Source organism: Dermacentor albipictus, chromosome 7, assembly GCF_038994185.2.
Source record: "Dermacentor albipictus isolate Rhodes 1998 colony chromosome 7, USDA_Dalb.pri_finalv2, whole genome shotgun sequence".
In the NCBI taxonomy this organism is placed as follows: Eukaryota; Metazoa; Arthropoda; class Arachnida; order Ixodida; family Ixodidae; genus Dermacentor; species Dermacentor albipictus.
In genome coordinates this window covers 109,275,103-109,299,621 of record NC_091827.1, presented here as the reverse complement: position 1 = coordinate 109,299,621, position 24,519 = coordinate 109,275,103, and the positions used below count along the sequence as shown (strand labels likewise).

The 24,519-nt window shown below is 46.3% G+C and overlaps 1 protein-coding gene across 8 annotated transcripts in view; it reads right to left on the bottom strand.

Annotated features, from left to right (window-relative positions):
- LOC135903460 (signal-induced proliferation-associated 1-like protein 2) overlaps positions 1–24,519 on the bottom strand; it is a 222,478-nt gene that overhangs the window by 62,012 nt on the left and 135,947 nt on the right. For all 8 annotated transcript variants that reach the window (XM_070522588.1, XM_065433782.2, XM_065433783.2 and 5 more), the window contains 6 exons: positions 20,122–20,228; positions 18,135–18,269; positions 9,835–9,929; positions 9,151–9,296; positions 7,217–7,331; positions 501–638 (listed from right to left, as the gene is read on the bottom strand). In XM_070522588.1, coding sequence (XP_070378689.1) covers positions 501–638; positions 7,217–7,331; positions 9,151–9,296; positions 9,835–9,929; positions 18,135–18,269; positions 20,122–20,228 — 736 coding nt within the window. The remainder of the gene's footprint in view (positions 1–500; positions 639–7,216; positions 7,332–9,150; positions 9,297–9,834; positions 9,930–18,134; positions 18,270–20,121; positions 20,229–24,519) is intronic.

Below are 24,519 nucleotides of genomic sequence, written 5' to 3'. Positions count from 1 at the left end.
GGAAGCACCGAGAAGACTGCCAAAACAGCAGTGCACCAAAATAAGTGCACTGATAGCGCTAATACAGTGGAAACTCTCATTGGGCCCACATTTTTGCCAAGTACGAGAACCAGCTTCAGCTGGAACTGCTGGAGGCATTGGCAATACATGAAGATGGTGACACAGGCATCGGTGCCCCACCCTTGACATTATAAGAAAAGAAGAAGCAATTTTTTAAGTGACAAACCTACCGCCTCACTGCAAACCTTACAGTGATAACCATCAAACATGCATTTCAGCTTTATTTTTTCACAGATTATTATTTCTTCAGGCCGCCTGTCACGATAAACGTTAGTTCTTAGTCACACCTGCGCAACCTTTCTCTTGTTTGTGATGTACTTGCATTGTGCTGTTTGAATTTGGTCACTATAAAATAATTAGATTAGAATTGACTGCTCTTGCAGTGAAGCAAGCACAGTTTTGTTTGCGGAATTGTCTCCTGCCACGAGTGTCCCACTCACCTCAAGCAGACGACATCCTCGTCGGAGTCCAGCTTCCCAGGCAAGACCGTGAGGCTCGACCTCGGTGACGAGCCCCTCTGACTGGACGTGGAAGCCCAGCTGACCGACAGCATTGCGGCACAGCATCAGCTCCTGGGTCTGAAGAACACACAGAAAACAAAACACATAAGCAGACAGAGCTAGTTTCTTGCCTCTAAGACTGAACACTTTATGACCACAATATGATGAGACTAGCGGTGTGTGAATAAATATCACTGAATCGATTTGAATAGTGAACATTTGAATAATTCGATTCGCAAGTCAAATATATATGCTATTCGATTTTTAGACATGCTTGAGTTAGAGACTCATGCAGTGCTACATGTCGCATGTTCTGCAGAGCCCCTCGTGCCCAATTCCACCCAAGTGGGCTATTCACTTGGTTTGCAGCGCGAAAAGAGCACCGAGCACACCGTGCATAGGCCAACCTGGCTGATGCGGCAGTGGACTTCGTCACCATGAGCGCTCCCTGACGTCAGCCCGATGCGGAGATCGCACATAGCTCCTGGCGCCGCCATTCACAAAACAGTGCCTCACCAGCTGGGACCGCCTCTTTCAGTAAAAGGTTCGTCCAGGCCGACAGTACCGATCGAGATGATAATGTGACACAAATAGAGAACTGTGAACTGCTCATACGCAAGACACAAGATTTTCAAAGAGACCCTTTTTTTTTGAGGTTATGCCACCATAAGCGTCTTGCTTTGGGGGGCAGCGGGGCCTAGTCTGCTTGACAAGGAGCCCGGGGTTTGTGGGGTTTGTGCCATGGTGTGGTGGTGCCGTCTGTAGGTTGCTCACGTAATATCCTCCTGCGGTTGAAATTTGGCGTTATAGACATGAAGTCATTGAACTTCTTCGGCAGAGTAGCGACCTGCCGTGGACGCACTAAAGTTGATGCTGGGTCTGCCTGATGTTGCAACTTGTGCCTTTCCCTAAGCAGTGTGGTCACCTCAGTAGCTTGCCCCACGCAATCTCTGTCCTCGGGTGGTTCAGATGTCTCGGGCTGTTGACTGCGGTTGTGTGGACTAGCGGGTGCATTACCACGAAGGCATGGTTGAGGCACTTCCTGAATGTGCACTCTGTTGCGTCTTAAGAGTGCTGTCGCCTACTTACACCTCGTATGATCGAATACCACACTGTTCCATCACGGTACCCTTTGACCATGTTCTATTAGCATGGGGAGAGACTGTGACATTTTGTCCTTTTTTCAATGGGTGGAGATCTTTTGCATGCTGGTCATAAAGGGGCGTCATGGTGCATTTCTTGCAATCCAAGAGAGGCTTTGCATTTATAACCTTTGGCTCCAGCAGTGTGGCTGTCATGGAAAGGAGTGTCAGTGTTCTTTTTCCCATAAGGAGTTGCGACGAAGTGGCATTGATATGTTGCAGGGCTGTGTTGCGGTGGTTGAGAAATGCAAGCTCCACGTTACCACCACTCTCCTCAGCCTTCTTGAGAAGCGTCCCGACAGTCTTCACCGCTGATTCAGCCGTGCTGTTTGGTCCTGGGTAGCCTACAATTGATGTCGAGTGTTCAAAGCTCCACTCTGTGGCAAAGTTACCAAAGGCTTCAGAGGAGAACTGAGGGCCATTGTCCGTGACAAGAACTGCTGGCACACCGTGTCTCACAAGATGTGCCTCCAACTTCTGGATAACACAGGCAGCTGTCAAGGAGTTCAGCTGGCCAACCTCCCAGAAGTTGCTATCACCGGAAAGTTCTTGCTTTTGTGCTCCATTATGTCACAACTCATGTGCTCCCAGGGGAAATACCATCGTGGATGAGGCTTTAGCGACTATCTTTGTTGTGGTGGTGCATGCCTTTGACATACTTCGAATGACTCAACGTTATCTTTGATTTCAGCATTCATACCAGGCCAGTATATGCACTCTCGTGCACGTCACAGTGTGCTCTTAATGCCCATGTGCGTTGCATGTAGCTCCTTCTTCAAATCAGGTCGGTGAGCTTTATGGATCACCAGATGTTGCCCTTTGTATATGAGGTTGTTGTGCCCTACATGCTCATCTCTGAAGGGAAACTAGGCTTTGGCTTCCAGAGGCACTTGACATTCGGTTCGCGGCCATCCTGACACGATAACAGTCTTAAGTTTCTGCAGAGAGTCATCCATCAGAGTTGCAGCACGCATCTTTTCAACCACATCTATACGAACTGGTAAGCTCTCCACAACATTTATGTCCTCCGCTTGTACTTGGCATTGTTCATTCGGTAGGAATGCTCGAGACACGGTGTCGGTCAGAAGAAGTTCCATGCCTGGCCAATACTGTATGTCAATGCGGTAACGTTGCGTTTACAAAATCATCCCTTGTAACCTTTTTGGCAATGGATCAAGCTGCTTCCTCATGAGTATTTGCAGTGGCCCATGGTAAGTAAGCACAGCGGCTGCTGCGAATCGCGCCCACCCATCACGATTAGCGAGGCCGTCGCACTACCGTTCAATACGCTTGCAACCTGCCGCACGATACAGATTGTCCACGGCAGACAATATTGGGGGCAAGCTCCACCACTGAAAAATGCTGGTGCCAGCGTTGGTGTGACGTGGCATGAGTGATCACGCAGACACAGCGGCCGCGTCGGCTGCTTCGGAAGCGCCGAAGATAACTGAAAACAAAAGTTTAAAGTCCCACCTGCGCTGCGGTTCCGATTAGGTGGCGAAGTTTTTCCCGCCTTGGGTATCTGCGTGAAAGCATTTGAAAGCACTATAATAGGTAGTGGCTGCTTTTGGAGGCATGCACCATGGCAGGCTACTGCACGCACGGTGCCGCAGTGCCGGACATATGCAACGGCGCCTGGTGTCAGCCTTATTCACACGTAGCCACAGGACAAGAACCTGCGTGAAGCTTGGCTCGCGAAACTTAGAACCGGCAAACCCAGCTAGTGTCACGACACTTTATTTGCTCTATGAACTTGTTCATGCTAGACACTGGCAAGTTCACCGGAATGGAAAGGGAGCGGTGAGAAGCACATTATAAAAAGGCATGGCACATGGTCATGTTTGTGTTACGGTCATGTCTGGATTACGAAAAGGAAGAAGCAGGAAATCGCATGCACAGAAGACCGATAAACATGCAGTGTGGTGCAGCTTGAGAAATAATGATATTGAAACACATTGTTGAAACATATAAGATTTTAGAAGAGAAAAAAGATTGAATCGTCGCGACGGCACATTACAAAATTATTTTTGAGCAACTCTGATAGCATCCACACAACAATGGTTGCTACTGTACTGTCAAATGCTCATATACTGTGGCCTAAAGCTCACGACACGATGTGAAAACGCGCTCGCAGCGAAAGCAAAACATTGTGCGTGGACATACATGCAGACGCGCAGTCAGTCGTTGCAAACCCGCATGATCTCTGCATTGAGACTTCATTCTGTTATGCTCCTGTTGATTATACAGACAGCCGACTATAACCACTATAACATTATATTTCACATAGTTTGCTCTCAGCGTTTGCATACTTCATGTAATTTGAACCAATGATTTAAAACAAGTGGTTAACCACAGCTGAACGAAACCAATGACATATGGTTTGTCGTCCTGTGGCGCTCCTTAGTATATTTTTTATGTTGCGCTTAATTAACTAACTGAGATAAATTATTCAAAATTTTCAATATCTATTCCCTTTAGGGCCAAGTGCATTTCGATACATTGTAGAGGGCATTTCAAAACGACCGATCCGAATTTTTGTGGCAATGTACATGCTGCGTGGGGATTCCTTAAAAATTCCTTTAATTCCCTAAAGCATCGTGCATTTTGTTGTCATCTCTTTCATTTATTGCTGCGTTGCTCTGTAGGCCATTGGTGTTCCTCACGAATAAATTCCTCGCAACCACTACAGCATGAACAACTTAAAGGCGTACCAAATTCTATACTGGCAGCGAGGACTTACGGAGTCGCCATCTGTCGGAAGCGCTTCCTTTGCGTAGTATGAGGGATAACACGGTGCGCACCTCATATGTTTGGCTTACGGCGCCCAATAAAAACACCACGCGGCAGCCCTCTTGGACATTTCTGTAAGAATTCTCAAAATGAGGGAAGTTTTTATTGTTAATATAATAATCTCGGGCAAACTGAAAGCACGCAATCGCTTACAGACGCTATCCCTTTACGGAATATGACAGTGAAAGCCACAGCGCGCGGTTGCCGCGATGGAGTCTCCCAAACCGGCTTCTTGCGTGAAAGCTAGGCAAACGCTGAGAGTAAACTATGTGAAATATGTTCTTATAGTGGGCTGTCTCTATACAACCAAATGGAGCATAACAGAATGAAGCCTCAATGCAGCGATCGAACGGGTTCGCAACGACCGACTGCACGTCTGCATGCATGTCCACGCACAATGTTATCCTTTTGCTGCAAGTGCGTTTTCACACCGTGCTGTGAGCTTTAGGCTGCAGAATATGAGCATTCGACAGTACACAAGCAACCATTGTTGTGTGTGCGCTATCAGAGCTGTTAAAAAATAATTATTATACAGTAAAACGTCGTTAAACCATACCCGCTTAGACAGTAGCTTCGTTTTAAAGGTAGTATAGTCAAATCCCTGACTCAGCAGCCATTGTACATAATGTGTTTTGTATCTGCATGAATCGTACCCACTCAATGTGTATGCATCGGTTAAAACGTAGCGTTTCTACACTTCGTCGCGCAAACACGGCGGTGCGTCGTCTCCATCAGGCGGCCGCCAAGCGCCCTGCGCGTTTGCGCGTGAAGCCACATCAACATCAACATCATTTCGGCGTCGTGCAAGCGAGGACTCACGTCATGTCGAAGTTTGGATAAAAAAGCCGCCGGGTGCTCAGCATAGAAGAAAAATTAGACATTGTTCGTGCCATGTTCGTGCTATCAAACGCGACGCTAAGAAGTCGGCGCTGGCACGCGACAGAGATCTGCTGTTGACTACGGTGCGTGGCATATGGAGTGCGAAGAAATTGCTCAGTACTGCTGCGACCATGAAGAGATGTCGGCTACGAGGTTCAACTTTTTGCCATCGCTGCTTCTGTTGTTGCCGAAGTGTCAGCTAGCAACAGTGATAAGGACGACACAGAAAGCGACAGTACGAGTGTTAAGGGCCGACAGCGGCAGAAGCTGCGCGTTACGTCAGCCTCGTGAATGCAATCGTGGTGACGAGAACAGCACCCTGCAATGAAAAAGGCACCCCGGGACTTCTGCAGCACTACCGCGTACGTGCACAGAGAATACGTAACGCCAACGAGGAATCTGCCATGTGAGTGTTTGCCGAGAAGAAGGGGCTGGCTGAAAAGCTGGCACGCAGCTTCAGTATGTATGAGGTCACTGTCGTCGTGCTAGGCTGCCGCAGCATCAAGTGAAAATAACACTTTTGTTGCGCGAAGTGAATAAATACTGCACGTTTTTCATCCCCTTTCATCGCACTCTCTCTGAGTTCCGTGTTTCGTTTTCGACAGGTAAATGGGCGATCTCATGCTATTTCGGCTAAACAGTAGTACCGTTTAGTACATACTTTTTCCGAGCTCTGGCTAACTATGGTTTAACGAGCTTTCACTGTAGACTTCGACGCCTACGGCGACTGTGATGTGCCGCCGCTACGATTCAATCTTTTTTTCTTCATTTTTTTTTCAATTCATAACACAAACATATGACCATGCGCCATATGCCCTTTTTTAATGTGCTTCTTACCAATCCCTTTCCATTCCGGTGAACTTGCCAGAATCTAGCATCAAGAAGTTCATAGACCAAATACAGCATCATGACACTAGCCGGTAAGCGGGCACGGGCGAGCGTCTCATGCGCGTTTTGTGCTACTCACCGAACATTGCAGCCCCGACGCCGTAGCAGAAATCTTCTTGGTGGCTGTGCTTGCTGCATACCGAGTTGTAGCCGATGGCTGTTTGCCGGTTCTAAGTTTCGCGAGCCAAGCTTCACGCAGCTTCTTGTCCTGTGGCTACGTGTGAATAAGGCTGACACCAGGCACCCTGGCATATGTCCGGCACTGCGGCACCGTGCAGTAGCCTACCATGGTGCACGCCTCCATAAGCAGCCACTACCTATTATAGTGCTTTCAAACACTGTCACACAGATACCCAAGGCAGGAAAACCTCGCCACCTAATCGGAACCGCAGCGCAGGTGGGAGTTTAAGCTTTTGTTTTCAGTTATCTTCGGCGCTTCCGAAGCAGCCGACGCGGCCGCTGTGTCTGCGTGATCACTCATGCCACGTCACGCCGACGGTAGCACCAGCTTTTCCAGTGGTGGAGGTCCCCCCCCCCCAAATAAGGCCTTTCAATAAATTTTAATTATCGCAAATTTTGTACTCACCGTATCACCAGTTTATGTTGTTTTCGTTTTGTTTGTAGTTTTGGATACAGTGAGTTTTACCAAGCAACCCCTTCCCCTCTCCTTTTTGGCTATGTCAATTTTTTTCTAAACAAGAATGGCAATCTTGCATATGAAGCATGTCAAATGTGTCGAGAGTTTTAGAGAGGGCAAAGAAAGGGAGAGAAATGAAGAGGAGAGCTGAGTGGTGGGAAAGCAAAGCCAAAGAAAAATGAATAAAAAAAAGGAGCTTTCTTTCATGTAACAGCTGCCCCTCTCGTTAGGATCCTGTGCTCATGATGCGAGGATTCTGGTGGTCCCGGCCCACGCGAGCTCGCATTGTTCAAGAGTGCAACCAAGTGACAGTTCCTCACCTCGCATCCATCGGTGACGCAGGCCAGCCTGGTCACAATCTCCTGTGCCTCATCAGCATCCGAGTCACGCGCCCGAAGCACCACACACTCCCCCTGGTGGTAGAACAGCTTGAGACTGCAACCGAGAGCAACATCACAGGGTGAGTGTCAAAGTAACGACCATGGACTAATCCGTAACTTCGTGCAGGAAGGAGACGTCCAGTTTTCAAATATTCTGCTAAGTAGCTTCTCAAAAAGTAGAGTTTGGAGAAGCTAAATATTAAGTAACAAGAAGAATAATGACACCTTAGGGACTCAATTTCCAGTCAAGTAACAATCCTATGAAGCTGACGAACAATAACGTTAAGAGGATAGGAGAAATTCATTCCTTCATTTTAAATAGAAAATGAAAGCAGCTCCCAAAATGAAAAATGAGGGTTGAGTTTGCAACAACCTTAATGCAGTCGCCGACCCATTTTCCGGACTCCAAAAATTCGGACATGCCCGATTATTCGGTCAGTTTCGCGGCACCGCCATCCTCCCCATAGACCACAATGTATAACAACTGCTGGAAGTTCGGACACCTTGCAACCTCTCGTCTGATTTTTCGGACACTCCTTGAGCGAACTCGATCAAGATCACGATGCACCGACTCTGACCGGTGTATGGTTCGACTTGCTGAACGCGATTTTTCTTGTGAACGGAGCTTCCTTGCTGCCCCACGAAGTGGCGCTACTAGAAATCCCCGCTCATCATCATCGTTTCTGCCTGGTTCGATAGAGTGGCTCTGCAGTAGTTCCGGTTTCAGCTTAGTAAGCCATGTCAAGACAATCTAGCAGCTGATTTGTGTCTTCGCGCACAACGCTGCGAGCAGGCCACATTTTTCGTTTGTGTGACTGGTGTTGGCATGGTGCTGTTTGCTTTGTGTATGTGCTTTGTCGAGGTTCCGGTGATCCAACGCGGCATACGGAAACATCGTGTCAAGTGTCTAATGGCGCCGACAGTGCCCGCGCAGACTGCGCTGGGGAATGCTGGCAAGCGGGTGCCGGAAGGCCTAAGATTTATCACCTTCCGATGTGCTCCCTACTGACGCGGAAAACATTCTGCCGAGACCTGCGCAGTGGTTGCATTGCGACTCCGGACACCGTCTCATTTGACAGTTTCACAGGTGCTGACACTGCTGTACTGACGTGCGCAGAACTCGACGACGGCGAGATCATTCGTCAGGTTTTTGCTGCACCGCCGGACGATGACTCTCGAGTCGGAAGATGACGCACCATGTGCTACGCTGCCGTCGCATGCGGAGCGTGTACAAGCAGTGACTGTGCTTTCAGCCGCCGTACGACCCTCTCCGAGATTCAGGCTTACCTGATTGCGCGTAAACGGAATAGCGTGCAACGGCGCATTCACGATTTCTTCAAGCCTACTGCCGAGCCCGAATAAGTGCGTGGAAATAAAGGATTTCATTTTTTTTTCTCAATCTGCTTTTTCGGACACCTGTTTATTCGGACATTTCCGCAGTCCCCGTGAGGTCCGAATAAACGGTCGACGACTGTATTTGCAATAGCAAAATAAGAATTAAGGTGGAACAAAAATGCAACCTTGTTGCCTAAAGGAGAACGCTTGCTATAAAAAAGAAGCACTTTTTTTTTCTTTCAGAGTAACCGAGTTTTATTCTCGGGTGCGAGGAAAAACCAGTCCTCACGCACTTACGGAACACGCAAGGCATTCTCCTAACATTAACATCTTCTGCAATAGGTGGAAGTCCCTGAGACTTGGTACTTTGCTGAAGGAATGACACAAATTTCCTTCTTCAACATGCCATGCCTAATACTAAGTTCACAGTTCACCGAAGATAACTCAGCGGCACAGTGCCCTTTCAAAGTGCATCAGCATTGTAATCAAGCAGCTTCTCAATGCAAAGAGTTCTGCCGAGGGCTCCATCAATGCATCACCTGCTGCTGTGCGAGGACCACCCAAGCACCGCAGCAGTCGCACAGCCGAAAACTGGCTCTCCAGTCCCGTCGTCCAGCAGCACAAGTGAGCTGGCTGAGATGCCAAGGGTGCAGTCACACACGCAACCTTGGCCTTGGTCTTCCACCTGCAGTGATTGGCAGCGTGACAGAGTTATGCCACGCGCTTGCAACATCCAAACAGGCACCGCACACAGAACTGGGAAAATAATTGTCTGCCTGTATTATACATTCAATTTCACATGGCACAGTGAAGAATGAACCGTTGTCAAACTTTTAGCAGTCAATCACGTCACACACATGTGATTGAAGCCCCAACAACTGAACTGCTGTACTGAGGGGGATACAAGATGAGCACCCGTTAAGTTTTATATACACGGTGTTGTCATTCGTTTCCCCGAGGGCCAATACCAGCGATAATGGTGGCACTACTTCATTTGGGCCGATAATGAAAGGCAAGAAGAATTGAAAACAAAATGCATCCTAAGATAAAGGTCCCGAGATATGCGAAACCCTTTGTCTGCCCATCTTATGTAAGCAGTTTATCTTGGCTGTGGTTAACAAAAATCTGAGCCTCAATCACTGTGTGCATCCCATTTTCTGTACCTGCTGTCAAACTGACTGCAGCAAATGAGGTGGTAGATGTGCGGCCACGGTTTTACTCACCTGAACCGACCAAGAGATGGCGCCACGCACGAAGGCATCCGGCACGAATCTTGGCCGTGGTTTCTCCTTTTTGCGAGACCCAAAGCTCAGAAGGGCTGTAAAGATTGGACAAGGAACTTCATATAAATTAAACTACACGTGCCCCTGTTTGAGAAATAATATGTGCTCTAGCAGCAGAGAATACGACGGAGCCCCGACTGATTCAATTTTGGGGTTAAGAAGTAACACGGGGCTATGAGAGATGCCATAATTTTTACCCCCTAGAGTTCCTTAACGTGCTCACGAATTGAAGTACAGTGCAGTCCACTGTTAAAGGGAATGTTAAAGCATGGCACCTACTTTGTTGGCCCTTCAGCTACAAGGGCCAGCTTAAGCTTTGCAAATGCACTGCGGAGGTGTGTAGAAAGGTGCCTGCGCCACCAATCAAAAGTATGCTGCAAATTCATGTGATCCCACACTTGCGAGAAGAGAAATTTCCCCCATGATTCTGAAAACGTGCATTGCCCTTATGCGCCACGGCACTGAACACAAGCATTTTTGCATTTCACTCCAGTCAAAATACAGCTGCTGCACTTAGGAATCAAGCCCACAGCCTCATGCTCCAGAGGAACCCTGTAATACCATATAAACGAGAATATAGGATAGGTCTACTCCTTACCTTGAATTTAAAAAAAGAATCACCGAAACACATTTTCACAGCGGGGCATGTCACCAGTTGTGAGTGCGCATGAACCTCTGCACAAAGCTTGCAGTGCGTTCTCGGGCTGTAGAGGCACAGTATTATGGCAACAAAATGACATTTAAATGGGTTGCACGGTGATAGTTTTTCCTTTTTGTGCCAACCCCAATATCGCACACCTATTTCAGAAACGCTTCAGTGGTACTGAGCGGCCACGTTGCCATTCACTTAGGCAAAGCCTGCAACCTTAAATGTCATTTAAAACTACATCTACATGCTGCTACTAAACGCCCACCAGACAAAAAACAAAAAGCAAATCAGATCGAAGTCGATCGGAAGAAATCGCACAAGACACAGTGGGCAGGTTAAGTTAAAGAGCTTAAGCATGCTCTAAGCACTCTAACCCGGGAGAAGGTGTGTGGGAGCTCGTGCCTGCTTTGGCTCGAGTGCTTTGGCAAAGCCACGTATTCGAGCATGTGGCTTTGCTGTTATGAGTGCAGTAACTGAATGCACCCAGAGACAAGAACAAAAAATGCCCACCATCCCATTTGGATGTTGGTAACGCTATGGCTATGCATTTGCCAACATGCACACCGTAGGTGTCCAGACAATGACTAAAATTCTCCTAAAGACCGCCATATAAGAAGAGGGCTGACTTTAGCCTGCTTCCTTAAAGAAAATATCTTGACTTACATTTCGGTATTTACGGCATCTTCTTTGTCGCTGTTGTATTAACCTTGACCAACACAAGTCAATGAAACAGAGGGCTAACCTGTGCCCACAACTCAAGGACACTCCCTAGCATAGCAGGACTAGCTGCTTGTGGTGCGATGAATGCTGCCTGCTGTTCTTGAACTACGCCATATGGTGAAATGCTTACAGTGTTCAAAGTGAAGAGGGTGCTAATTGACTGTGGCTAAGTTGCCATGGCAATATGTCCTTCCGCTTAAAGGGACAGTCTACTATGTTTCAAGCGCCTACTACTTGGTAGCACAATAGAATGCCTTCCACTTGAAGTTTCTAAACGTGCAGTTGTTCCTTTGGAAAGCAAGTAGAAATTTTTAAAACAGAATTTTTCAATCCACGTAGTCTCTGCTTAAAACTGTATACGATCGTCTGCAATGCTGGTCATTGGACGTGATGGCAATGCCATGCCAGTAGAAAGTGAGAAACTGGAAATGTTTGCACGGGAATGGTTGCTTTGTGTTATACAGTCGACTTTCGTTAAATTGACCCTAACAAGACCGCAAAGTTGATCAAGTTATCCAGCAGGTCAAATTAAGGTCAAAAGCAGGTCAAATCCAGCAGGTCAAAAAAACGCGAAAAAAGACACTGCCAATTCGTTTGGTACAGTAGTACTTTCCCCTGATGCTAGCACGCTCAAGAATCAAACAGGTCCTACTTCCTATGGGTCCAAAATAGAAAAGTAGCATAGAAATGACATTAAAGCTTCTAAACAATGTTGAAATCTAACGCACACACGATTTTTTACCAAGAAAAATTGGCGAAAGTCTAATAGTATGTGTCACACAATGGCAACCGGATTCCTAAAGTCAGCTTCGTCCACATGGTCTTTAAAATCAGCTTCGCTGCAATACCTCTGTGTTAAGGCCCGGCTAAATCAAACGAAAAACCGGCGTCAAAATGACAAACTTCACTTGGCGGCGTATACACAACGCTCGCCGTCCAGAAATTTCACATTTGCCACCGACCCAGCTCGATCAGAACAAATTTGTGCGGCGAGCGCGCCTTGCATGTTTGCCAGGTGTTGCCATGAGCGATCTTCCTCAGCCTTCTGGTAGTTGGTTTTAAAGCAGCCGAAAGTTCCCATTTTTGTTTCTTCCTTAGCGCCACTGGCACAGCATTTGTTGCATAGTTAGTAGCCGACTGTGCCTGGTCTCCATGCTGTTTGCCTCTGCATCGCCCAGATGGCACACACTGTGGCTGACGGCATCGAGAACGAGAGCCGCCGACACGCCTTTTTCACGCCAAATTTCAATAATGCTATCCTCTCCAGCTGCAGTACTAGACGACTGTTGCTGGAGGAAGCTTTCGTGACACTAAACCCATGTACACATGAATCATCACAATGCGTTTTTAGAAGGGGTGGACAAATACCGAATAGTAGATCATCATCATCATCATCATCAGCCTGGTTACGCCCACTGCAGGGCAAAGGCCTCTCCCATACTTCTCCAACAACCCCAGTCATGTACTAATTGTGGCCATGCCGTCCCTGCAAACTTCTTAATCTCATCCGCCCATCTAACTTTCTGCCGCCCCCTGCTACGCTTCCCTTCCCTTGGGATCCAGTCCGTAACCCTTAATGACCATCGGTTATCTTCCCTCCTCATTACATGGCCTGCCCATGCCCATTTCTTTTTCTTGATTCCGAATAGTAGATTTCAAATCAAATATCAAATCAAATCAAGAAAGAAAAGCCAAATATCAAATCCAATATCATAAAATTCGACACAAATTTTTACGCTTACAGTTTTCGTGCAAAAGACAAGCAGCTGCACATGCTAAAGAAGATTCTCACATTTCTTCCCACTAATGTCGAAGGAATAGCAAATTTGCCTTAAGTACCAATGAGGTTCTCAGTTTAATAATGGGCCGTACTGTGCTTAACGGTAATCCATTCGTGACTCAATCACCACTCTGCGTGTCACCTTCATTGACAGTAAAGAGCAGGCGCCGTCTGCGCTGTTCTCATTGTCACGTTTGGTGTGATTCACGACCTGTCAAAGATTCTGAAATGTGGAAGGTTAGGGCAAGTTTGCATGACGCTCACACATGCGAATTTGCTGCAGACTCCACTTAATTAAACATGTGCGCACCTGTAGTCTCCTGTCACAGTTTATAAAGGCTTCCACTGAGGCTATTTTGCACGACATCATTCTGTTTACTGCGCTATATGTTGCACAAAGGATGCATTGTAACAATAGAGTGCAGTAAACAGAATGATGCTGTCACAGTATGAGCATCGAGATACCTAAAACGTTGCACAATGCAGGTTCCCAAAAGTCAGCTTCGCCGCAATACAGCGGTGTTACGTGGTCAAGCATGCACAACATAGTGCACTGAAGCACAAGAATGCAAAGGGGCCACTGCGACAGGATATAAAATGTGGTGCTAATTATACATGCGCACACCCGCCATCTCCTGTTACAGTACGAGCACCAAGATGCCTAATTGTACTGGGAGGGCTTTGAAGCTATTTTGAAAGTGGCTGTGGTGATTTAAGCTTTGAGGGCATTAAAGACGTGCATTAGTTTTCATTCGACTGCCCAATTTTTATAACGTTTTTGCATTCCCTAGCGAGCCCGGAAAGTCAGACGCTGACTGTGTATTGGTTTAATGCTAAACGCATTATTGTCAACAGTCATTGTGAGACAGGTTCTGTCAAATTTATTAAGACATAAGAATGAGTTGAGTGAATTCTATTTACAATTGTAAAAAATTTTTTATGCTAGCTGATCCACATATTCAAAAACAAACCATGTACAGTTAAACCTCAACATAATGAACTTCACTATAATGAAATGCTCAATATAACAGTACTCAACTTATAAATTCTTGTCCAAGAGCACCATGCATTCAGAACCTTAATATAACGAATTGTGTTTATACACCACTTCAATATAACGAAATTTCACTGCCACTGCTAAGCAATACTGAGAAAATAAATGGAAACTTCTGCGGACGCAGATGGTTAAATGGCTGAATCACAAAAGGCGGTTTGCAAAAGCACCTCTCAAATCGTGTACCACGCGACCATGAATGACCACCGAAGTGGAGTGGCATCAGGTTTCTTATAGTTTAGGGCTGTGAGAATACTCGAATGTTCCATTTTGAATGAAACAGCGAACATTCAAATAGTTCAATTCGTGAACTGAATGTCTAATATAAGATTCCTCGAACATTCAGTTTTTTGGCTACTATTCTGTATGTTCTGTAAGTGACCCAGCGCTGGTCGGTGCCTTTACACACACAGAGGTCCCACGGCACGCATCGACGGAAGGTTCGACCAGGTCGATCGGACCAAACGAAATCATTAACGCTATGTGGACAGAGGGAACAACAAAAACAGTGTGCTGAATGGGCCGTTTCATTACCGGAAGGCACGCTGATCATATCGAATACGCATGTTCAGTGTTCAGACACATAGATCCGCACAGTTCAGAGCTTCCTTCCCACATGTGAGCACATGGACGAACTTGGCATGCATGCTCTCAGTAGTAGCGGGACCGCGGACCGGAATGCGTTTTAAAGGCCGTCAATCTAACCCATACGCGTGATCTTGCGACTGGTCACTAATGGGCCACCCATAGGAACACATTAGCGACAAGCTTTACGGAATCGTGATTAGTGACAAGCCAGTTATGGCATAGGCCAGCAGCGAATTTTCGTCACGGCCCCGCCACTGGCCCACTGTCTAGCCAGTCGGTGTGGACGACTGAAGTTAGCTTCGTGCTGAATCAACACCAATCTATTCCCAGCCCTCATAAAGCTAACTGCCTTGCCAATGAAAGCAAGTGCATGGCATGACTCTTGTTAACAGACGCTACATTTGCAAAACAAACGGCGTTCTCGTTGCAAACGCCGTTCGCACGCGCACAACGGTCTCTTTTTGTTGATTTGAGCGATCCATCGCGAGACTCTCTTTGGATTCACATGGTGGATTTGAAAATATGCCATGTTACTATAGTGCGATCACCCCCAACTGCAGATGCATTTACCGTATTTACTCTATTCTAACGCACCCTCAATTGTAACTCACCCTTTTTCCGCAACCAAAAAAGAAGAAAAGAAGCACTCTCTATCGTAACGCGCACCCGTTTGCCGCGACCTAAAGAAAGACAAGTCCTTTACAGTACTGTGCACCTCATTCTTTCATACAGAAATACAACTTTCTCTTATTCGGAAAAAAAAAAAAACAGATTTACTCCCAATGCACTAAAGCTGCGACAAATAAAACAAGTCGCAGTTTCATCCAAAAGGTGAAGCATCAATTACGATAGCAAATTAGTAGACAGCTATACAAAAAGTAAGGATAGTAGTTTTATTGACCGTATAAACTTTGAAACATTCGCTTACAAGCTAAATTAACAAGCATGGTGTCACGTGCACACGAGCAAACATGAACACGTCTCACTCAATGACCGCAGAAACTCTTTATCAAAACGCTGGAGCGAGGAAGCACGGTAGCAGGAGCGAGGGAATTAACCTTTGTACAGCCTCTTGCTTCAACACAATTAAGCGACGAGAACACAGAGCGGTGCGCCTAGATGCGTAGACTCTTGTCTCCGCCGCAGATTGCTTTCAAGACCGCGCCATACGTAGCAGCCCCCAGTGTAGAACGCCTCTCCTGCTTGCGCCAGTCCCACGCAAGTTTCAGGAACTCCGCACGCCCGTGGTGCGGCCCGAGTTCCATCCACCTCTGCACACGTGATCGCTTTCCTTTTAATTGCAGCATCATGATGAACTCTGCATGTCTTTGGAGTCGGCCCTTCCATGCTACGGCACTTCCTTGCATGTGTACTGCAAACATGTGTTGCAGTACACATGCGTACACAAGCGTACACATGTGCTTAGGTGATGGAGGAAGCTACAGCAGCTAGGCTTGAAGTGCGTACGAGGCGGCCATTTTGTGACGCCGATGGCGATATGGTAATGCAGATTTAGGGTTGCACTCGATTCTACCGCACACTCAATTTTGGACCCGTTCTATCGAAAAAAAGTGTGCGTTAGATTCGCGTAAATACAGTACACGGACAGCAAATGGGCACAAAAAAAATGGGAGAGGAGAGGGTTTGCCGCACGAACATGCTTTGGGCCTCCTGATTTGAGAGTGGTTTACCATGGGCACAGGCCGCGGTCGACCCATACGGCATTGATGCCATCATGGAGCAATGTCATTGTCATGTGATGCACATTTCTCGGCTTTGTCCGTCGTGCAGATTGGCCTTAACGAGCTGACAACTTACAGAAACCACCTGCTATAAAGATGAAAACACTGTTTCCTGGAAGAAATCTGGAAAGGAAAACTTACTATGCGATACAAGACTGCCATTAAGAACAGTATGGCCAACTATTAGACTAAAAGCCTAATCGGTATTAAGGACAACTTTGCTATTTGTTCTGCTTCAGAGGGAAAGGAAGCACTTGATTCTATTTGACAGACATTCTATCTATAAAAAATATTTTCCAGACCGTCATATAGAAACCGAGTTGCTATCTGTGGTGGAATACTCATTTGGCGATTTAATTAAATAAGAATAGAGCATACTATATACATTTTGGTCCTTAGGTACGTAGTTAGTGACAGCTAGCAATATTCTTGTTACCGAATGTGAGGAGCCTCCCAAGCACGTGCAGCGCTGTATTTTCTTGCCCAAAATTTGTAAGCATTGAATTTTGTGATAAATTTTCTCATATATATTATTTTGCGTTCAATATTTGGCTTTTCGTTCTCGATTTGATTCTGTATTTGATTCGCCATCTGCTATTTGGTATTCGCACAGTCCGAGCATAAAGTCCAAATGCGACAAGACCCCATCACGCCCTGCACGTCCTGCACGCCCCGTATTTTGGGTGCGAGTGACCTAACGGTAGCTTGACGAGCGCCGTCTCCCCTTGCTAGCAAGAGAAAAAGAGGAGGAGAGCGAGTTTTCGGCAATGCGGTCAATAGTGCACAAGGGTGGATGAGTGGGTGGGGGAGAGGGGGGGGAAGCACTCTTTGCATGCGCAAAGAGTGGGCGTGCCGAGATGCCTACACGGCATCAAGTGCACTGTCTACCCGCACGTTTAGTTCTGGAGGTTGTGTGACTTCGACTGAGTCACGAAGCGAGAGACAGACGAAGCATTTATGTCCCGCTGCTGAAGTTTATCGTGATATAGTATCGTATCGGTGCAGGGGGACATTATCAGCCTCATACGCAAATGGACGCAAAAGCGTGGCTGGCTTCTTTCAATGAGTACCGCCGATGTGAAGATATTGTGAACACGGCGTGAAACCTTATCTTTCGTCACCAACTTTCAAATCCATCAAAATGAATTTTTTTTTTTTAATGCCTGATAATTCGGGTAGTTTCGTGGCTGCTTCCATGTAAAACAAATATATATGTATATATATATTGACGGGTGCACTTATTTGCATAAAACTTGAATTTCAATACAACAAAATTTCTATAAAACGAAGCAATCTGCCAGTTTCACCGACTTTGTTATATCGAGGTTTAACTGCATATGACATTGCACACAAAGAAAAGTTGTGTTGCTGTAACATCACCAAAAATAATTTGCATGTTCTTTCTCAACAATAAGCCACTAGGAAGAATCTAAGTCTGCAATTAAAGAAAGCGTGACTCTCATGGATAGGAATGAAGTTTTGCAAACATGGGTCCTGCCACTTGTGATGCTAACAGAATGCTTGCATGTGTTGAAGATGTTGTCAACACAGCACTAACAGCAAAGCAAGCTTGCAGAACAAGCAAAAGGAAAATCAACAAGAACAACGAAGATTACAAAGGACACTGTTGATCAACAAATTGTCAAGTGTAACCGTGAGCACTTGTGACCATCACAAACACGCCAAGAAATCGGGTGGGCAACTTACAAAATTTGGGCCCCGAGTCAAGTGTGGTATTGGTAGAGTAGTTGGCTGCGAGGTCCTTGAGATACTCTTGCCGTGTTCGCTGTGCCATGGTAGCAAACTTTTCAGATCGATGGGCAGCATTCTCTGCATTGATCACTGAAAGGCAATGGTGACGGAACGAGGGCCGATGAGTTCCTTTCTTGGAGTCATGTAGCACAGGCTGCATTTCACAATGTACACTACACTGGTACATTACAATGTAAGCTACAAAATGTACGCAACATGTACCCTAAGTGCCACATCTCGGCAGTTCTCGAACGTCTAGCCATTACGGACCCCTTAAAGTGCCCTTGCCCGACACCTGTTGGAATACCTTCCTTTCTCCATTTCGAAAATAAAAGGAAAGGAAACAAAAACAATAGAGGTGCCAAGCCTAGCTGAGCATCACCATTTATTGCATGAAATGAGGACATTCTACCTTTACAAAACATAAACTTAAGGCATCATCTAAAGGTAAGCAAGAACTAGTCTCATGCAGCCATGACACAGCCGAATTTCATTAATTCAAACATGCTTAATTTGAACTTCTGGTTTATTAGAACCGACACTGTGGTCCCGTCAAAGTTATATGTGTATTCCAATGGGCGAAACTGCCCGGTAATTCAAACACACAAGCATCTGTGATGGTTAATTCAAGGATACTGCACTCTGGCAATGCTCTCACCAGTGCACGAAATCACGCAGCCGTGCCTCTGACCAGCATTCCTCTGATCCCACCATAGAGGAAAAGCTTAGGAGAGACCCCTCAACATTGCGCGCAAGGAAAAAAAAACCTGCCGCGGAAATTTGTGCGCAAGCGTGTGCAGGTGCGCATCATTGATTACTTCTGTTATTGATGGGTGTCCTGAACAGTCAGCGACCGATTTTCTGGACCACCAATTTTTCAGACATGCCCGATAATTTGGATGCCTTCGGGGCGCCCCGTAGAATCAATGTATAAAAACATCTGAAATTTCAGACACAGAGAGCTTTGCCATACAATTTTCCTGACTTTTTGCCATGCCCTCAGGTCTGCAACAGCATTAATTGAAGCCACCACAATCGTCATTTTGATTATCATGCCACCTCGAGCCGGCACTCTGGCATGCAGATCTGCTGGCAGCCGGAGCCACACCACAGCAACGCTAGGCCTAGCTATTTCGAAGTTCGCTGCCACGTTCCTCGCTGTTCGGTGCTTTTCATTGAAACGATTCACCACTGTTAGCAGTGGCACCGACTCCATCTTTGTAATCCTTGTCAATGGCTTCAGAGTACGGAAACATTTCTTGCACATTTTGTATGACGTATTGTATAAACAAGGCAATAAAATTGAAACTTGAAAGCATGGCGCATTGTATAATGCTGGTTCCCGAAAGTCAGCTTTGCCCCAGTACAGCAGTGATATGCGGTGAAGCATACCAAAAGTTGGAAGGGGCAATTGTCATGAGACATTATTTTTTTTTTAAATTATACACGCGTGAACCTGCCATCTCCTATCATGCCTAATTGCTGACTGTAATTTGTAAATACTTGTGAATAAATCTTCTGGAACTTCCCACTCAAGTGTCAGCTTAGTACACATGCACCACTGCAGGTAAGTCCTCCATTCATTAGCTTCCTTTATATTAATTCGAACAAATTTTCGGGCCCCTTCAAGTTTGATTTATCGAGATTCGACTGTACTATGAGAAACCATGAGTACGGGCGCCTCCCATTTTCTAGTTAGGTGCACTACAACTTTTCAAGTATGGAGGCTAATTAATAACCATGACCTAATCTAACCATTTAGTTCAAGTGATCACATTACTGAACTTACACTTTTACCAACCGGACTGACCATTTCTTTGACACAGGTGCCTGGTTGAGGTAGTTATACAATGCTTCACGAGGCAGTCACATTCAGCCTCTTGGACAGAGAGAAAAGGCGCTTGGCAAGCCAAGGGCTTCAACAAGGCAGGGCACACAATACCTTTGGCAAGAATGAAGTCGGTGAACTTCTTGGACTTTGGAAAGGTGGCACCGTCGGGGATTGGAGGACCAAACACGGGGACCTCCTTGGATCGACTCACGGCAACACTGTAATGATGTTAAAATTAAAGGCAGCTTTCACGTTATTCTTTGCAAATGGCAGACTGGTTAAGTTCATAAGAGATTATCAAACTCCCAAACAGGCCAACTGCAGCTTGCATGAGAGTGTCAGCTGAAAGCAAACATTTCTGCATTACCAAGCATAATTCGCGCTGGCTATTATTGAAGTGCAATCCCCACTGGGGCCACCATTGTCTAATGCTGAATGAAAACCTCTTGTCCGCTTGCTTTGTGGCCGATATGTGGAAGGCAGTCACTGAAAGTACCACAGTTCAAGCAAGCAAACACGAATTGCTAAGGTGGAAAACACGAGGTGCGCTCAGTCCAAGCAACTTCCTTTACACATGCCCAAGTGTCAAAACGCACATCACAGTGCATAAAAGGAACATACGAGCTGCGCAATAATTCCATCAGCAGCTTGTAGCCATCCAGCCTCCAAAAACGGCCAGCGCGCCTAAGTTTTTGCACTTAAATGTCGGAGGCTGTAACTTACTCTTATGTGCATTACTCCCATTTGTAGGTAGGTGCCACTAGCGGGTGCACTGATGTATATGTCGGAGGATTAATAAAAATGCATGGAGCAGTGCAACACAGTTGGTTCTAGTACGGTACCTCGATAAGTGTGAAGCACTGCAAATGCACGACGCAAGAGCAAAAAATCGCACAAGCTTCTAACCGACACGAAGCAGCACAACATGCATCGTCGTAGTCATCTGCAGAAATCGTGCCGGATACGTGGCTCACAGCAATGCTGGTACGCTTCGTGCCTAATTGTGCCATTAAAAAGCCTTTATTCTTGCATTTACAGCCGCACACAACACCACGCTGGTAGCTGGCCGCGTGCCTTCATAACGAAGTAGTCGCCATCCATGACTGTCGATTATGGAGAGATCATGGATGGATCACGGATCGTGCCACCAGTTTGATCCACAGCAGTTCCGGCAAACAGTTTCCTTTTTACTTGCTGTGCGCATCAGCGACTAGCCTTCAAAACTGAGTAGTCGCCATCCATGATTGTATTGATAGCGACCACGGTTTCATTTACAATTGTTGCAACGAACGGTCAGTGGCGTAGCCAGAAATTTCGTTCGTGGGGGGCTCACTTTGCCGCTCGGCCTCCTCCTTACAGAATTAGTCGAGGGATCTATATATATATATATATATATATATATATATATATATATATATATATATATATATATATATCGGCAAAGTGAGGACCAGGGGAAAATCTCAATGACGCTTTCCTTTGTTGGAATGTATTGCGCAGGAGCAGCTGTCACCGCTCGTGTATTGCGAGCAATTGCTCCGAAATTATAGTCGCAACAGAGAGCACATGTAAAAAAGCAGGAGTTCTGCAAAATATACGAGGGCGAGTGAAATGAAAGTGAGCCAATGCGAATAAATGATAAACGGGGTACTTTATTTAAAAGTAGTCACCATGAGCATTTAGACACTTGTCCTACTAACGAGTCGCGTAATTCCCGTCTCATAAAACTCCTTGGGTTGCTGCCTCAAAAATCTGTAAATGACTACACGTCATCTTCCGACACGAATCTGGTTCCCTTGAGCAGTTTTTTTTTCAAATTTTACCAAATGTGGAAGACGCAAGGAAACAGGTCTGGGCTGCATGAGGAATGTTGCAACGTTTCCCACTTGAACTTTGCCAGTTTCGTATTAACCACATCAGCGACGTAGGAACGGGCAATGTTGTGAAGCAACATGTTCCCAATGCTCAATTTTCCACGTCGTTTGTTCTTGATTGCGACACGCAGCCGATCCGACCTTTCACAATATCTGAAACGATTTAGAGTCCCTCCAGGTTTAGAAAATTCGATCAATAATGGCCCCTAACGATCTAAAAAGAAGTCAACACTTTTCCGGCTGAAATGACCGCCTTTGTTTTCCTTGGGAGTGGTGAATTCAAATGCTTCCACTGTAAGCTTTGCCGTAGTGTTTCAGGCTAGTAGTAGCGGCACCATGAGTCATCCTCGGTCACAATTGCAGACAAAATGTCATCTGGGGTTCTTTGACGTGCACTTAAATCTAAGTACGCGGGTGTCTTCGTATTTCGCCTCCATCGAAATTCAGCCGCCGTGACCGGGATTCGATCCCACAACCTCGTGCTCAGCAGCCCAACACCATAGCCACTGAGCAACCACGGCCTTTTCAATTGTGTAGGGGATGATTGCACAGCGGCTTTGGCCCGGCCATGGATCATCTTTGTAACTTTCATGTCCTTCTTTGAACAGTTTGCTACAATGCTTCACAGTGGCCAATGAAACGCAATGTTCAACGCATACGGCAGCCATATGGCGAATGATTTCTTTTTGGGAAACATCTTCATTTGTCAAAAACCTCACGACACCAAGCTGTTCAACTTTTGGAGTGTCCATTATGTCACGTAACCCTGTTCAACCCAGTGTATGAGAACATTAAAGAACATTTAACCTGACCTCTGCATGTCACTTGTAAATAAGATGCGTATGTGCTACGCGCATGCCTCGAAAATAATGAACCGAACCATTATTGCGCGGGGCGGGTTGTCTCACTTTCATTTGACTCGCCTTCGTACATTAGAAATGAGAAGATACAAGGTAAATAAATATGTGAGGATACAGCGTGATACAGGGCAAAAATTGGCACTGGAAACAAAGTTCACTGCGCATATACAGAAAACCTCGCAACAAGATGTTTAAATATACGTATAAGTCTCCAATAAATCTACGTACCTAAGAAAAAGTCACTATATATAATGCGTCAAACAAGGCAAATAAACAGGTTGCGCAACCACAGATTCACAGATCACAGCACCCCCCCCCCTCCCTCCACTCCCAAAATGTATCGCGTGCGACAGAAGGCGGCGCGCTTCCTCCCCGCTTTTCTCCCTTGCGCACACAAGCGAACGCGTTGCAATCCGTCGAGTCCCCGCAATGCTGGCGGCGAGCGACTATGCATTGTTTCTTTTTCTCGTCTGCTAGCCAGAAAGCGTCCAAAACTCTGGCAGGTGAAAAGGCAGTCGGCCAGAGAAAAACGAATGCGCATCCATGTGCGCCGCGCGGTTGTCGATGCAGCACGAGAAAAACGCATGCGCTCTGGCTGGATTGGCAGCCCGCGGGTTGCGAGAACACAAAGAAAAGATGAGAAAGAGGCTTAATGTATCCTCACGAATAAAAATCTAGGCAGAAAAATAAATAAGAACTTAGTTACAATGGTGGCTTTAGTGTCTTGACATGGATGCTTTGGCGCAGGTGAAAAAAAATTCATATTCTTTTTTGTGACCTGATGGCACAAATGAACCACCACAACGCTTTGTCTCATCGGACCTCGCTGCGTGCTTTGTCAACCTGTCTGATAGTATGTTGATTTGGCTTGTCTCGTTGTATGGCCCGATGTACGACATTAGAAAGGTCGATGCATCTTTGGCGTCAAATGTTTACAACAGCATTAAACCCACAAAATTCCGGAATCGAAAATCTAAAGCACGACTTTGCAAATGTCAATGCACCTTTCGCATCAAAATGTTATGAGAACTTTATACCCACAAAGTTTCAGAATTGAAATCCAAGTGCTCGGTAGATTCTGCGGCCTCCACGAGATGCCGAGACGAGCCCGCTCGCCATCAAAACGCCCTTGAAATTTTGTGCTCGGTGGGGCTCCTTGCGTTACGGTATGTCAATCCCGATGCATGGGCGTTTCGGCGAAATGCAGCCCGATTTCGCTATGTTCGCGCTAAAATGTCTAAAATGTCTTTTCGAGCATGAATTCAGGACATTCTAGACATAATCGAGCATGATTTCCGGCGCCGGGAGTTCTTTTGGTCGGCGGCGCATGACAGCACAAAAACATTTCGGGGGGGGCTCAAGCCCCATAAGCCCCCCCTCTGGCTACGCCCCTGCGAACGGTAGTTTAATTTTGACTTGTTGCATGCATCAGCCGCTTGCCTTCAGAACCGCAAGGTTGCCCTCCATGATTGCATCAGTAGCGGCCACGGTGTTTTACCTGCAGTGTTTGTGATGAACAGTAGTTTCGTTCTAACTTGGTGCAAAGCAGTCAAGGATCAAGAGTACCGGCTACATCGAGATGAACAGAAAATCTGTTGGCGACCAGCACACTGGCGAAAAAATAATCAGGATGTGTACGCGGTAGTGAAAAGCGTGTCTCAGAAGAAGATGCGCGGCGCGGCTGCACAGAGAAGGAAGTCACGAGGCCTCTGCCGCTGCGAACGCTGATCAGTCACAAGACGACGAGAATTGCAGCTCCTGTACCACTTTTCTGC